Below are 14,988 nucleotides of genomic sequence, written 5' to 3' on the forward strand. Positions count from 1 at the left end.
TGCATACTTTGGGTCTTCAGGTTCATGAAGTTTGAATTAAGTGGTCAAGTCTTTACACCCAAAAATGTTTTAGAAGACCATAAAGAGGTTGGGAGGAGGCTCAGAGTAAACCACCATGCAAGTTGGGGACCTGAGTCTGGATTCCTAGCACCACATAAAAAGCTGAGTTTGAAGGCATGTGCCTGTTATATTAGTCCTAGGGAGGTGTGTAGACAGAAGGATCCCTGAGGCTTGATAGACAGATAGCCTAGAAAATCAGGGCCTCCAGGTTCAGTGAGAGACCCTACCTCAAAAAAATGAGGGGAAAAATTTAGAGAGAAATGTATCAATTCTGACTTATACATATACCTTCACCTACACAGGAACACTTACACACACACACCACATACACAAATAATATATAAATATACGCAAAGAGAAAAATGATTGACAGCCATGAGCTCTTATGACAGCCATTGGTGTTATTCCACTAAATCACTCCATCAAGACTTCTCGCCTTCTCATTGGACCCATGAATGGGCTGCCCCCCAACGGGTTCCAGGTTTCTGTGTCTCCATGTCCCATCTGCCACAGTAAAGCAGTGGGTATAAAAACAACAGCACAGATGGGATGCCAGTGAAAAGGCCCCCTACCACCAGCTCTTCATCTTCCCTGCGCCCCTTTCCGCAGTAGCGCCAGCCCTGTGCTCAGCCTGACCACGGTTCTCCTTTCTGCTCAGGTTCACGAGCTCTGTTCTCTACCAGGGCCTCATCATGCATATGGGCCTCGCGGGGGGCAACATCTATCTGGATTTCTTCTACTCTGCCCTGGTGGAATTCCCAGCTGCCTTCATTATCATCCTTACCATAGACCGGGTTGGTCGCCGCTATCCCTGGGCTGCGTCAAATATGGTGGCAGGAGCGGCCTGTCTAGCTTCGGTTTTTATCCCTGATGGTAAGTTCAGAGAGCAGAGAGCTTGAGGCACTCACCAAAGCCTTGCCCTAGAATGTTCCAGTGATTCCCTTGATCTCTGTCTAGTCCTTCACTGTAGAGGAGAAAATTCTCACACCATCAGCAATTATTTTGTCTTTCCTCATAAAATGTTTCTTTGAGGAAAGAGGCAAAAGCCCATGAAACAATTCTTTTAGCCACCTGGAGTTTTGTTTGAGGCTGTCATAGACCAGTAATCATTTCCATTATGCCCACACTTCACTTTGCTGGTTAGCTGGGGCAACCTCTATGACAGTATAAAGTTATGAAACCTTAGAGGCAGAACTATGGAGACAACAGAAAGATCAGGATTGTCCAGTAGCAGAGGGGAAAGGGCCATGGGCAGAGGACTTTGAAGGCAGGAAAAACACTCTGCGTGACATAATGGCATTATGCATGTGTCCAGACCCACTGAGAGCTCCTTGGGTCAGCAATGACCGCAACTTAGCAGTGTGGATTCTTTAGTGGAGAGGAATATTGTGAATGGGGGTGGCCGTATGTATGTGGACAGGGGAACTGTGGCAAACTTGTACTTTCTTCATTTTGCTGTGAACCTAAGCTATGCTTTTTAAATTTGCTTTAAGAGTTTTATATATGTGTGTACTCTATATGTGTCTGTATGTAGGGTGTGCATATGGCTGCATAGAGGGTGTCTGATTCCCTGGAGCTGGAGTTGCAGGGACTTGTGGATGATGCTGGTGCAGGGAACAAAACCTGGGGCCTTTGTAAGAATAGCAAGTGTTCTTAGCCATCTCTCCAGCTCCACGTTTAAAAAAGAGAGAGAGACTGTTTGTGCTGGGGCGATTGCTCCATGGGTAAAACACTTCCTGTGTTAGCATGAGGACCAGAATTCAGATCCTCAGAACCCACAAAAATGTCAGCAGGCTCATATTCATCTCAGCGCTTAAAGGCAAAGACATAGGATTCCTTAGAGTGAGTTGGCTAGAGAGACTGCTAGGATTGGTGACCTCTGGGTTCAAGGGAACAGTCCTGCCTTGTATAGCAGGCACAGGCTGATTGAGGACACATGACATCCACCTCTGATCCACACGCACGTGTCTTCGTGCACACGCAAAACGTTGGAACTGCATCTAAGGTTAGCGCATCTGGACCTGCAGAGGTTGCCGCGTTTACCTCATGTCTGTAGAGGACTGTTCTTGCTTCCCTGTCTCATTCTGCAATGTAGAGTTTGTCCTCACAAGCCCCCTCTGCAACAGTGCTGGAGGACAAGCGACCGCATGCAGAGTGGCTGAGTGCTGGCTTTCCCCTCAGATCTCCAGTGGCTGAAAGTCACCGTCGCATGCTTGGGTAGAATGGGCATCACCATGGCCTACGAAATGGTCTGCCTGGTCAATGCTGAGCTGTACCCCACGTACATCAGGTAAGTGGGAATGCGTGTGTTTGGGTTACACAGCCTGGCTTTTCAAAGCACAGGGGGACTTTGTGGGTGTTCAAAGGCAGCAGTCAGCAGTTCACACTCAGGTGTACAATCAGCAGTTCACACTCAGGCATACAATCAGCAGTTCACACTCAGGTGTACAATCAGCAGTTCACACTCAGGCATATAATCAGCAGTTCACACTTAGCTTCCCCAAAGTCACAGGGCACAGGAGCAAGATCACCATGCAGAGCGTGACCAGAGCAGCTGAGTGAGTCTATGGAAACCATAGACATGGCATGGGTAGTCACATGATAGCAGGAAATCCTTCCCTCTCTGGTCTGAAGGCTAATACAAAAACAACCAACTATGGGTGAGGGTGTGTGCACGTGTCCTTTCTGCACATGGAAATAAGCAGAACCGATGTTTTTCTACTCTTAGACACCTAATGGCTGAGGAAAGGAATTATCTAGGGGTGCAGCGGGAGGGGACTGCTGCCCCACGAGAAGTTAGAGGACTAAATCAGGTTTCTGTGACCTAGGAATCTCGGCGTCCTTGTCTGTTCCTCCATGTGTGACATTGGTGGCATCATCACGCCTTTCCTGGTCTACCGTCTCACCGACATCTGGCTGGAGTTCCCACTGGTGGTATTTGGTGAGAAATCGCTGTGGATTTAATTACTAGTGATCGGCAATATTATTAGTATTATTTTAATGCTCCCAAGCCAGCACTAACACTGGGCTATGGGACTGATACATTAGAAGCATAAAATGAAGGCAAAATGAGATAGAAAGACATCTCCCTGAAGCACCCCCACCTCTCTGACCAGTGATATTCATCCCTCTCAGATCTGTAAAAGAACGAACCCTTGCTGTCTTCATTCCCAAAGCACTTTTACTTCATACTTCAAAGACGGTTAAAATTTCAAAACCCAGATAACACGGAATTCACAACTAATAAAAACGTGTCCGCAAGACGGAGCCCCCACCCACCTTTCCCCGGTAGAGTTCAGGATGAGGCATGGCATGGCCCCTTCTGCTAATGCCAGGGGAGCCAGGAGCTTATGTGGATTACCCAACTGCTCCATAGCCTCCCTTGCTAGTGGGTAGAGTATGCCGGCTTCTATCACCTGCTGATCACAGAATCTGAAAGGGCCCCAAGGACCTTGGGCGTCACCATCCAGTCACTGACACTGCCCTTGGCCCAACTGCAGCCTGGGACAGCTGCTTGTCTATGTCTCCTACAGGGATGACTGTGGACACAGACTCAGGCTTCCCTTCACCTGCCCAGGGTAACTCAGGGTACCGCTTCCGTTTGCTTTCAGACTTCATTAAAACGACCCCTTGCCCAGAGCACACCACACTGACTTCTCCCCTGGACTCCATGCACCCAATACTGCTCTCTTGGAGCTGGATTCTGCCCCCTCCACTTACCCCGGTCCATTCCTTCCCTTGCCTGTGCCTGAGGGATTTGTAAGAGTGACGTCTTCCATGCCAGAAGACTTGCCAATGAATGTTTCAAGCTGTTGCTATAATTTTCCATCAAAACAGACTCAATGAGTTCCTCCATGGTCCATCATACTAGCAAGATAGCCAACACTGATAACACCAGGGCTCTTTACCCTGGGATAACCAGAGCTCCCAGGCCCACAGACAGGGCCAAATCTCTGACTCCCAAACACTGGCTACGGGGGCCTGTCCTGGAGCCTCCTTCCTCCTCAGAAAGTGCCCACCATACCCCAACTCTTTCTCCCCAGGCAGGATTTAGAGATGCCTGATCCTTGGTAGGTGGTGTCTAAGGGTTCAGCAGGACATTTCTGGACAGCAATACAGGCTCCATGTTTCTGCAACCACCACTTAACAAGTCTATGTCTAGGCCTTTGTTAACCCCTTCTCTCTCTGTCTCTCTCTCTCTCTGTCTCTCTCTCTCTCTGTCTCTCTCTCTCTGTCTCTCTCTCTGTCTCTCTCTCTGTCTCTCTCTCTGTCTCCCTCTCTCTGTCTCTCCCTCTCTCTGTCTCTCTCTCTCTCTCTCTGTCTGTCTGTCTCTCTCTCTCTCTCTGTCTCTCTCTCTGTCTCCCTCTCTCTGTCTCTCCCTCTCTCTGTCTCTCTCTCTCTCTCTCTGTCTGTCTGTCTCTCTCTCTCTCTCTGTCTCTCTCTCATAGCTGTTTCATCTAAGAAGCCTAAAAGTACTGGCTAAGAGCCCACTGGAAGGCTGGGCGTCGCCCAGTGGCACTGTATTTGCTTAGCATGGTCAAAGCCCTGGTTCCATCCACAACATCAGGACAAAACAGATAAAGACCACAGGAAAGCGGGTAACGCTATCCTGGCCAGCCGTGTTGATCCTTGCAGGATAAAATGCTAATCTGCGACCTACTATTCTTTGAACTTCACTCTCTCCAGAGACTCGGAGCTAGAGAGGTGTGGCGGGCACTCCTGTGAGCCCAGCACTGGGGAAGCAGGTGCAGGAGGACCTGGGCTACTGACCTGGGTTCATCTCTGCTGCTGTGACAAAAAACACTGACAAAAAGTGACATAGAGAAGAAAGGGGTTTGTCCAGCTTACAATTCTGGGTCACCATCCTCACTGTTGGGGAGTCAGGGAGTAACTTCAAGGCTCTGTCACACATCTGCAGGCAATCGGAAGACAAAGGAAACAGCACGCTCGCTTGCTTACACTCATGATTTTTCAACTCCTATACAACAGCAGGCTGGGACCTCCTACAATGATTACCAATCAAGAGCGGCAATCGATCTCACAGATGTAGCTACAGGCCAATCTGCTGTAGGCAGTTGTTCAAATGAGGTTCCCTCTTCCCAAGTGACTCTAGGTTGTTTCAAGTTTACAATAAAGTTAACCAAGGGGCTCAGTGAGTATTCAGTGGCAAAGGTGCCAAAGTGTAACATGTGGAGTTCAGTTCTCTCCTTCCACCACATGGGTGGATCCTGGGGATTGAACTCATATCCTCAAGCTTAGCAGAAAGCAGCTTAACCCACTGAGCCATCTTGCCAGTCCTGACACAATTATTCTTGTTAGCTAGCAATGGTCCAAGTTTTTCTTGCTCCCAACACTGAACACTTTCTATTGGCAGAGTTACATTATTCTTCGCATGGCTAGGGTTTGTGGGGAAGTTATTTTCTAACTCTGAAATTTCTTAACACTGTGGTGTTGTCCAGTAGCCTAGAATAGCCTTGACTCAAAATGTTAAGTATTTCATTTCCCTAAAAGGAATTGTAACCCAATGGTGTTTGGCATTGGGTACCTTATTTATGATGGAAAACAGGGTGTTTAAAGATGGCAAGCGAGTCTATAAATAAGAATGGGAAAAAATACTCCCCAAAAGAGAAAGGGGAACAAGGGGAGCCCTAATTATAGAGACTGCCTTCCTGGGTTTTGATGCAATTCACATCTGTGTTTCAGCTGTAGTTGGCCTTATTGCTGGGGGACTTGTGCTGTTGCTGCCTGAGACCAAAGGGAAGGCTTTGCCTGAGACCATTGAGGATGCCGAGAACATGCAGAGGTGGGTACTTGGACTCCCTGAATGAACTCCTCCATAGACACTTAGGAAAGTCTGGATCCAACTGGAAAGAAAGATTAGGTTGAACCCAGATCTCATAACATGTGATCAAGGCAAGCTACATCAAAGTGTTAGATATCAAAAGAGAAAAGAGAAAAGAATTAGTGAAAACACTGTGGGAGAACTGGTTATAGTTCACACCTGCATAATAGGTGAGGTCTGTCTAAATATGCCGAGAGAGAAGGAAGGAAGGAAGGAAGGAAGGAAGGAAGGAAGGAAGGAAGGAAGGAAGGAAGGAAGGAAGGAAGGAAGGAAGGTCTGTTGTGGCCTACAGGAGAAATATTAGTCTGTCTGTATTCACAAAAATTCAAAGTTAATCTGAAACACTGGGAAACCTGGATAAAGTGTTTAGTCTATACAAAGAGCTGGCTTTCTGAACATATGGGGAGAGCACTTACAATTCCTTGAGAACAGCTGCCCAAAAACAGGAGACAGGAAGGGAAGGGAAGGGGCAGCTGACTCAGCAGAAAGGAAAGTCCCTCCACCTCACTCACAACCAGAAGAATGTGAGCTGATGCGGCACTGGCATCCCTCTGGGTCATCAGAGGTCAAACTAGCTGGAACGCACCGTGCTGGGGAAGAAGACGCAGGACCCAGCAGCACCCATGCAGCTGTGAACCATTCACTGAAACCTCCATGACAGTCAGCCCCACCCTAAAACAGGCTGATACCTGTCTGCCTTTCACCCAGCCGCCACCTCTTGAAACTCAGATGTGTGAAATATGCGGCAAGGACCAATCGTTAAAGCATCTTTTAATGCAACAAAGGATTAAAAGCAACCTAAATGCCCTTCAGTTGGGAATCCAGTTGACTAAATTATTATCTCCCATACAACAAAGTACTATATAGCCACTTTTTAAAAAGTGAGACAGCTTTAAACACTGATAAGAAAAGATCTCAAAAAATAAGTTGTTATTGGGAAGAAAAAACCAAAACATAGAAAAGTATCTATTCTACAATTTGGGTAAATGCAACATAGATACATAGACATACAAAAGAAGAAATCCATATGTATATATTCTTTCATGTTGCACACTTTTCTTGGTGACTTGATAAAATGTTGCATATTTGTCTCAGTCATGCTCATGACGGGACTCTTTCCTTGGCCTGGCGTATCCACACTGTAAATGCCACCCACACATCAGTCCCTGAGCAGACATCTCAGTTACCTGTTGGGCTGCCAGGGTCTCAGTGTGTTATGCCCAGATCGCGGGGTCCACCAAACCACCATGGAGTCTGCCCGTGTATGCAAAAAAAAAAAAAAAAAAAGCAAAAAGCTTTTATTCAAGCACAAGCTTGGAAGCTCCATCCATCAGACACAGCCATGAGGCTGGAGCACCATGAGCCTAGTTGGGGTGGGGTTTTATCATAGTAGAGGTTGGGGTGAGGGGATTTCTAAGGTTCAGGACCCCTGATTGGCTGAAATTTGTCTAGGAGAGTCTTGATGAAATGGTATGGGTGTGTGCTAGGCTAAGGGACATCAGGTGATCCCATCTATAATGGTAAGAGGTATTTCTCCTTGGATGGTTTGTTCCTGGGTGGTATCTGTGTGGTCTCCACAGAGCCTGGAGGGCTGGGCCCTACAACCGTGTTTGTGTTTACACAACCTCTCTCTCGCTTGATTGTGACCCAGAGTATAAGAGCAGTGATGCTGACAGCTCAGGCATTGTACCAAAGAGAAACTCTTATGCAAAGGGCTTTCTTTGGATATGAAGAGGAAAGTTGTCCACTTGATAAAGGTAGAGAAAATTGTGTAACACACCTGGTCCTAGGGCAGCATGCTGCTGAAGCGCAGGGTCTGAGGCTTTTCCTGGAATTGCTGTTGAGCACACAGGCCTCAACTGAGCCGGATGTCACATGCTGGCAGCCATGGGACACTGAGTGTTTCTTCTGGCCCCATGATGTTTTCTAAGGTGAGAAATGCCACATAAGCTGAACTCCCAGGATCTGTGACAAAACCAGATATGGGAACCTGGAACAGGCATTTCCTCTTGTTGGTAATTTATGGGAGATGAATGAGGGCCTGCTCTTTGGTGGCTCTGCTGCTGTTACTATTAGTGTTGCTGCAATCACTGCTACTGTTGCTGTTGCTGCAGTTGCTGTTCTTGTTGAGGCTGTTACTGTTACCACTGTAGTTGCTGCTGTCACTGTTGCTGTTGATTCTGTTGCTATTCTTGTTGTTAGTGTTCTTGCTGCTGCTGTTACTGGTGATGCAGTTACTGTTCTTGCTGCTGCTGTTACTCTTCTTGTTGCTGTTGTCACTGTTACTGCTGCCATTGTCCTTGTTGCTATTGTCACCGTTGCTGTTGTAGCTGTTACGGTTGGCATTACTGTTGCCACTGTTGCTGTTGATATGGCTAATGTCATCGTTACTGTTGATTCTGTTGCTGTTGCTGCAGTTACTGTTCTTGCTGCTGCAGTTGCTGTTGCTATTCTCACTGTTGTTGCTGCTGCTGTCACTGCTCTTGTTGCTGCTATCATTGTTGGTGCTATTATTATTCTTGTTGCTGCTGGAACTGTTGCTGTTACTTCTGTTACTATTGTTACTGTTTCTGTTGCTGCTGTCACTGTTGGTGTTGCTCCTGTTACTGTTCTTGCTGCTGCTATCACTGTTACTGCTGCTGTTGCTGCTGCCATTGTTGCTATTGATTCTGTAGCTGCTGCTGAAGTTATTGTTCTTGCTGCTGTCACTGTTGCTATTGCTGCTCTTACTGTTGCTTTTGCTGTTGTTGTTGCAGAACTTACTGTTGTTGCTGCAGGTACTCTTGGTACTGCTACTGCTGCTATTGCTGCTGTTACTGTTCTCACTGCTGCTGTTTCTGTTGCTGCTACAGTTACTGTTTCTATTGCTTTTGTCACTGGTGATGCAGTTTCTGTTCTTGTTGCTGCTGTCATTGTTTCTATTGTTGCTGTCGCTGTAACTGTCGCTGTTACTGTAGTTACTGCTCTTGCTACTACTGTCACAATTGCTGCTCTTGTCACTGTTGTTGTCACTGTTTCTGTTGCTGCAGTTATTATCCTTATTGCTGCTGTTATGGTTTTTGCTGCTGTCACTGTTGCTGTTCCTGCTGTCACTGTATCTGTCACTGTTACTACTCTTGTTGCTGCTGTCATTGTTGTTGTTGCTGCTGTCACTGTTGCTGTAGTTACTAGTCTTGCTGTAGCTATCACTGTTCCTGCTCTTACTGTTCTTGTTGCTGCTGTCACTGTTGCTGTCATTACTGTTCTTATTGCTGTTCTTGTTGATGTTGTCATTGTTGCTACTGCTGCTGTTACTGCTCTTGCTGCTACTGTGACTGTTCCTGTTGCTTCTATTACTATTGTTTTTACTGTTGTCACTGTTGCTGTTGCTACTGTCATTGTTGCTATTGATTCTGTTGCTGTTACTGCAGTTACTGTTTTTGTTGCTGTTGTCACTGCTGCTACTGCTGCTGTTACTGTTGCTGTCACTACTGTCACTGTTGCTGTTGCTGCTGTTACTGTTCTTACTGCTCTTTCTATTTATGCACTTACTATTGTTGTTGCAATTACTCTTGGTGCTGCTACTGTTGCTGTTGTTACTGTCCTTGCTGTTGCTGTTGTTGCTGCTACTGTTACTGTTGCTGTTGCTGTCTTCACTGTTGCTGCTGTTGCTGCTGTTACTGTTCTTGTTGTTGCTGTCACTGTTGGTTTTGCTGCTGTCATTGCTATCATTGTTACTGTTGCTGTTGCTGCTGTTGTTGCTGTACTTACTGTTGTTGCTACATTTACTCTTGGTGTTGCTGATGTTACTGTTCTTACTGTTGCTTTTGCTGCTCTCACTGTTGTTGTTGCTGCTGCTGCTACTACTGCTGCTGGTGATACAGTTAATGTTCTTGCTGCTGCTGTCACTATTACTGTTGTTACTGTTGTTGTTCCAGTCACTATTGCTTCTGTCATTGTTCTTGCTGCTACTGTGACTGTTGTTGTGGCTTCTGTTACTATTGTTGTTGTTGCTGCTGCTGCTGTTACTGTTGGTTTTGCTTCTGTCACTGTTACTATTGCTGTTGCTGCTGTTACTGTTGCTGCTGCTGTTTCTGTTATTGTTGCTGCAGTTACTATTGCTCTTGCTGCTATTACTGTTACTGCTGCTGTTTCTGTTGTTGCTGCTGCAGTTACTGTTGCTGTTGCTGCTGCCACTGTTGCTGCTATCATTGTTGCTGTTGCTGTTACTCTTCTTGTCGCTGCTGTCACTGTTGCTGTTGTGGTTGTTACTGTTGGCATTACTGCTGTCACTGTTGTTACTGTTGGCATTACTGCAGTCACTGTTACTGTTGGCATTACTGCTGTCACTGTTGCTGTTGGCATTACTGCTGTCACTGTTACTGTTGGCATTACTGCAGTCACTGTTGCTGTTGTGGTTGTTACTGTTGGCATTACTGCTGTCACTGTTACTGTTGGCATTACTGCAGTCACTGTTGCTGTTGTGATGGCTAATGTCATCGTTGCTGTTGATTTTGTTGCTGTTGCTACAGTTACTGTTCTTGCTGCTGCTGTCACTGTTACTCAAGCCGCAGTTATTATTCTTAGTGCTGCTGTTATTGTTCTTGCTGCTGCCTTCACTGTTGGTGTTGTTGCTGTTATTGCTGCTGTCCCTGTCACTATTGCTGCAGTTACTGTTCTTGCTGCTGTCATTGCTGCTGCTGTTACTGATCTTGCCGCTACTGTCACAATTGCTGCTCCTGCTGTCACTATAACTGTTTCTGTCCCTGTAGCTATTGTTCTTGCTGAGGTCACTGCTGCTGCTGCCGCTGTTACTGTTCTTGCTGCTGCTGTCACTGTTGCTGTCACTGCAGTCACTGTTCTTCTTGCTGCTGTCACTGTTGCTGTTGCTGCAGTTATTATTCTTATTGCTACTGTTGTTGTTCTTGCTGCTGCCTTCAATGTTGATGTCGATTCTGTTCCTGATGTTGCTGTCACTGTTGCTGTTGCTACAGTCGCTGTTCTTGCTGCAGATGTCACTGCAGTTGCTATTCTTGTTGCTGCTGTCATTGTTGCTGCTGCTGTTACTGTTCTTGTTGCTGTAACTGTGGCTATTGTTGCCGCTGTCACTATCACTGTTGCTGCAGCCACTGTTGTTTTTGCTGCTGTCACTGTTGCTATTCCTGCTGTCACTGTCATTATTGCTGAAGTTACTGTTCTTGATGTAGCTGTCACTGTTGTTGCTGTTACTGTCCCTGCTGCTGCTTTCACTGATGCTGTTGCTGCTGTAATTGTTGCTGTTGATTCTGTTGTTGATGCTGCTGTTATTGTTTTTGCCGCTGCTATTACTATTGCTGTTGTCGCTGTAACTGTTACTGCAGTTACTGTTCTTGCTGTTGCTGTCACTGTCACTGTAGTTACTGTTCTTGTTGCTGTTGCTGCTGTTACTGTTCTTGCTGCTGCTATCATTGTTGCTGTTCCCACTGTCACTGTTACTGGAGTTACTCATCTTATTGTTGCTGTTACTGTTGCTGTTCCCACTGTCATGGTAACTGTCACTATTACTGCAGTTACTCGTCTTGCTGCTGCTGTCACTCTTACTGTTGCTGCTGTCACTGTTACTGTTGCTGCAGTTGTTATTTTTATTGCTGCTGCTGTTACTGGCTCTGTTGCTGCTGTCACTATTGCTGCAGTTACTGTTGTTACTGCTACTGTTACTGGCTCTGTTGCTGCTGTTACTGTTGTTGTTGCTGCTGTTACTGTTGTTGCTGCTGCTGTTACTGTTGTTGTTGCTGCTGTTACTGTTGTTGCTGCTGCTGTTACTGTTGTTGTTGCTGCTGTTACTGTTGTTGCTGCTGGTGTTACTGTTGTTGTTGCTGCAGTTACTGTTGTTGCTGCTGCTGTTACTGTTGTTGTTGCTGCAGTTACTGTTCTTACTGCTGCTGTTACTGGTTCTGTTGCTGTTCTCACTGCCACTGTTACTGCTGTTACTGTTGCTGTAGTAATTAATCTTGTTGCTGCTGTTACTGTTGTTGCTGCTACTGTTACTGTTGTTGTAGTTATAGTTGACATTAATGTGTTTGTTACTATTATTTTCCTTTTTGTTGTTATAGCTGCTCTTTACGCTGCTATTGTTGCTGCTGTCACTCACGTTAATGCTGCTTCTACTGTTGCTGAAGCTGCTGTGACATTTTATGCAGTGGCTATTGTTTATGGTGTTCTTGATGTTGCTGCTGTTATTGTTGCTGTGACTGTCATCTTTTGTAGCACTGTTGTTGCCATCCTTGCTTCTTTTGCTGTGGTCACTGGTACTGTTATTGTTGTCAGTGCTGCTCCTAGTGTTCTTCATGCTACCATCAGTTCTGTTGCTCTTATTGTTGCTGTTGCTACTGTCCTTAGGGCTGTGACCATTACTGTTGCTTTCTCTGGTGACACTGTCACTGGTGCTACTATTGATGGTGCTGCTGCTGTCACTGTTATCACTACTATCGTTGCTGCTGCTGTTGATGATGCTGAAGTTGCTGTCTTTGCCATTTTTGCAACTCCTCCTGCTATTGTTTTTACTGTTGCTGCTGCTGTTACCATCCATGTTGGCACTGCTATCAATGCAGTTGTTGGTGTTACTGCTGTGGTGGTTACTGCTGTTATTGTTACTGCTATTGTCTATGCTGTTGCTGACACTGCTGCTCTCAATGCTGTTATTATTGCCACTGTTGACACTGGTACTTCTCTCAATGTTGTGGTTGTTGTTAGTGCTGTTGACACTGTTGCTGTTGTTGATGCTGGTACTGTTGCTGACACTGCTGCTGCTGCTCCTGCTGCTGCTACTATTTCTGCTGTTGCTGCTGTCACTGTTGCTGCCGTTACTGGTGATGCCGTTACTGTTCTTGCTGCTGCTGCTGCTACTGCTGCTGTTACTGTTGGTTGTGCTTCTGTCACTGTTACTATTGCTGTTGCTGCGGTTACTGTTGCTGCTGCTGTCACTGTTGCTGCTGTTATTGGTGATGTAATAACTGTTCTTGCTGCTGCTATTACTGTTGCTGTTACTCTTCTTGTTGCTGTTGTCACTATTGCTGCTGCTATTGTTCTTGTTGCTATTGTCACTGTTACTGTTGTGGCTGTTACTGTTGGCATTACTGCTGTCCCTGTTGCTACTATCACTGTTACTGTTGGCATTACTGCTGTCCCTGTTGCTACTATCACTGTTACTGTTGGCATTACTACTGTCCCTGTTGCTACTGTCACTGTTACTATTGGCATTACTGCTGTCACTGTTACTGTTGTTATGGCTAATGTCATTGTTGCTGTTGATTCTGTTGCTGTTGCTGCTGTTTCTACTCTTGCTCCTGCTGTCACTGTTGCTGTTACTGCTGTTACTGTTGCTATAGCTATAGTTATTATTCTTACTGCTGCTGTTTCTGTTGTTACTGCTACTGTTACTGTTGCTGTTGATGCTTTCACTGTTGCTGCTGCTGCTGTTACTGTTCTTGCTGCTGCTGTCACTGCAGTCATTTTTATTATTGCCACTGTTGACACTGGTACTTCTCTCCATGTTGTTGTTGTTGTTACTGCTGTTGACACTGTTGCTGTTGTTGATGCTGGTACTGTTGCTGACACTGCTGCTGCTGCTCCTGCTGTTGCTGCTGCTGCTCCTGCTGTTGCTGCTGCTGCTCCTGCTGCTGCTCCTGCTGTTGCTGCTGTTGCTCCTGCTGTTGCTGCTGCTGCTCCTGCTGCTCCTGCTGTTGCTGCTCCTGCTGTTGCTGCTGCTGCTCCTGCTGCTGCTCCTGCTGCTCATGCTGTTGCTGCTGCTGCTCCTGCTGTTGTTGCTGCTGCTGCTGCTCCTGCTGTTGCTGCTGCTGCTCCTGCTGCTCCTGCTGTTGCTGCTGCTGCTCCTGCTGCTCATGCTGTTGCTGCTGCTGCTCCTGCTGTTGTTGCTGCTGCTGCTGCTCCTGCTGCTGCTGCTGCTCCTGCTGTTGCTCCTGCTGCTCCTGCTCCTGCTGTTGCTCCTGCTGCTCCTGCTGCTGATGCTCCCGCTGCTGCTCCTGCTGCTCCTGCTGCTGCTGTTTATGCTCCCATCACCATTGCTATTGCTGTCACTGATGCTCTGTGGTTGAGCCTGGAGACTCTGGGAACTCAGCGTATTTGCTTGTCCCCCCACTTGGAGACTGGGAAGCCTATAGCGCTGCTGAGTGATTTGATGAGATTCTGTTACCCACATCTCCTCTTGAACTGCTCTAGAAACTGAGATCATATGGGGAAATGGAACTGGGGCAGTCCATGCCTGATTCAGTACAAACAAGCCCATGTACAAAGGGCAGAGCTGGGAGCAGCAGAGGAAGGAGAGAAGCCCTCCTCCAAAGATTATCAGCAGCATCCATATAGCCATGGAGAAGATAGTAAGAAAACTGAGCAATGTCTTAGTCACGGCCTTCGCTCATCAAATAGTGGAAACAAACTTGGGGAAAATAATTTCTTAAATTCTGTGCAAGAATTGATTGAAGTATCTGTATTTTTGCAATCATTATATTTAACCAGCGTAGTTATATTTAGCCTTCAACTACATTCTCTGTTATGGAGGAAGGTGAACCACTAGGAGGGAGATATAGGAACACCTTCTCCTACAAGTTATTCACCCAATTTCCCCACGAAAACCATCACTCAGAAGAGAGCATATGTGATCTTGGATGAATCCTACACTTAAATTTTGATTTGTTTTGTTTATTTATTGCCAGCTTGATACTTCTTTCATAACTTCTTTCTCACCTGCCTAATTTGATTTCCTATTGCAGGCCAATAAAAAAGAAAGAGATGAGAATTTACCTCCAAGGCAAGAAAGCAGGTCTTCAGCTAGGCTAAAGAGAAAGAGTGTGGGCCCTGCTGGACCAGAGGGAGAGCTTCTTCCCACACCAGAAATCCACACAACCCAATTACACTTACCTTAACACTCCATCTGTGGGGAGCTGCAGCCTGCATGGTTTGCTCCACTGGTGTGCCAAACTCTACCTACCAGCCGGGACCTTCCACCTCACCCTGCTCTCAGCAGGCCCAGGAAAATGGCCATTGCTTTATTGGATTTGTCTTTTTGTCTTTTTATTTCTTTATTTGGTTTATTTCTCAACCATGACATC

At 46.4% G+C, this 14,988-nt stretch overlaps 1 protein-coding gene across 1 annotated transcript in view; it reads left to right on the forward strand.

Annotated features, from left to right (window-relative positions):
- The window catches only part of Slc22a2 (solute carrier family 22 member 2), a 38,249-nt gene extending 23,533 nt beyond the window's left edge, over window positions 1-14,716 (forward strand). Inside the window, exons 7-11 of the mRNA XM_057753845.1 lie at window positions 719-933; window positions 2,242-2,350; window positions 2,889-3,001; window positions 5,764-5,863; window positions 14,650-14,716. Of these exons, the coding sequence (XP_057609828.1) occupies window positions 719-933; window positions 2,242-2,350; window positions 2,889-3,001; window positions 5,764-5,863; window positions 14,650-14,716 (604 nt within the window). The remainder of the gene's footprint in view (window positions 1-718; window positions 934-2,241; window positions 2,351-2,888; window positions 3,002-5,763; window positions 5,864-14,649) is intronic.
- Window positions 14,717-14,988: the final 272 nt, after the last annotated feature.

Source organism: Chionomys nivalis, chromosome 2 (genome assembly GCF_950005125.1).
Source record: "Chionomys nivalis chromosome 2, mChiNiv1.1, whole genome shotgun sequence".
Taxonomy (NCBI): Eukaryota; Metazoa; Chordata; class Mammalia; order Rodentia; family Cricetidae; genus Chionomys; species Chionomys nivalis.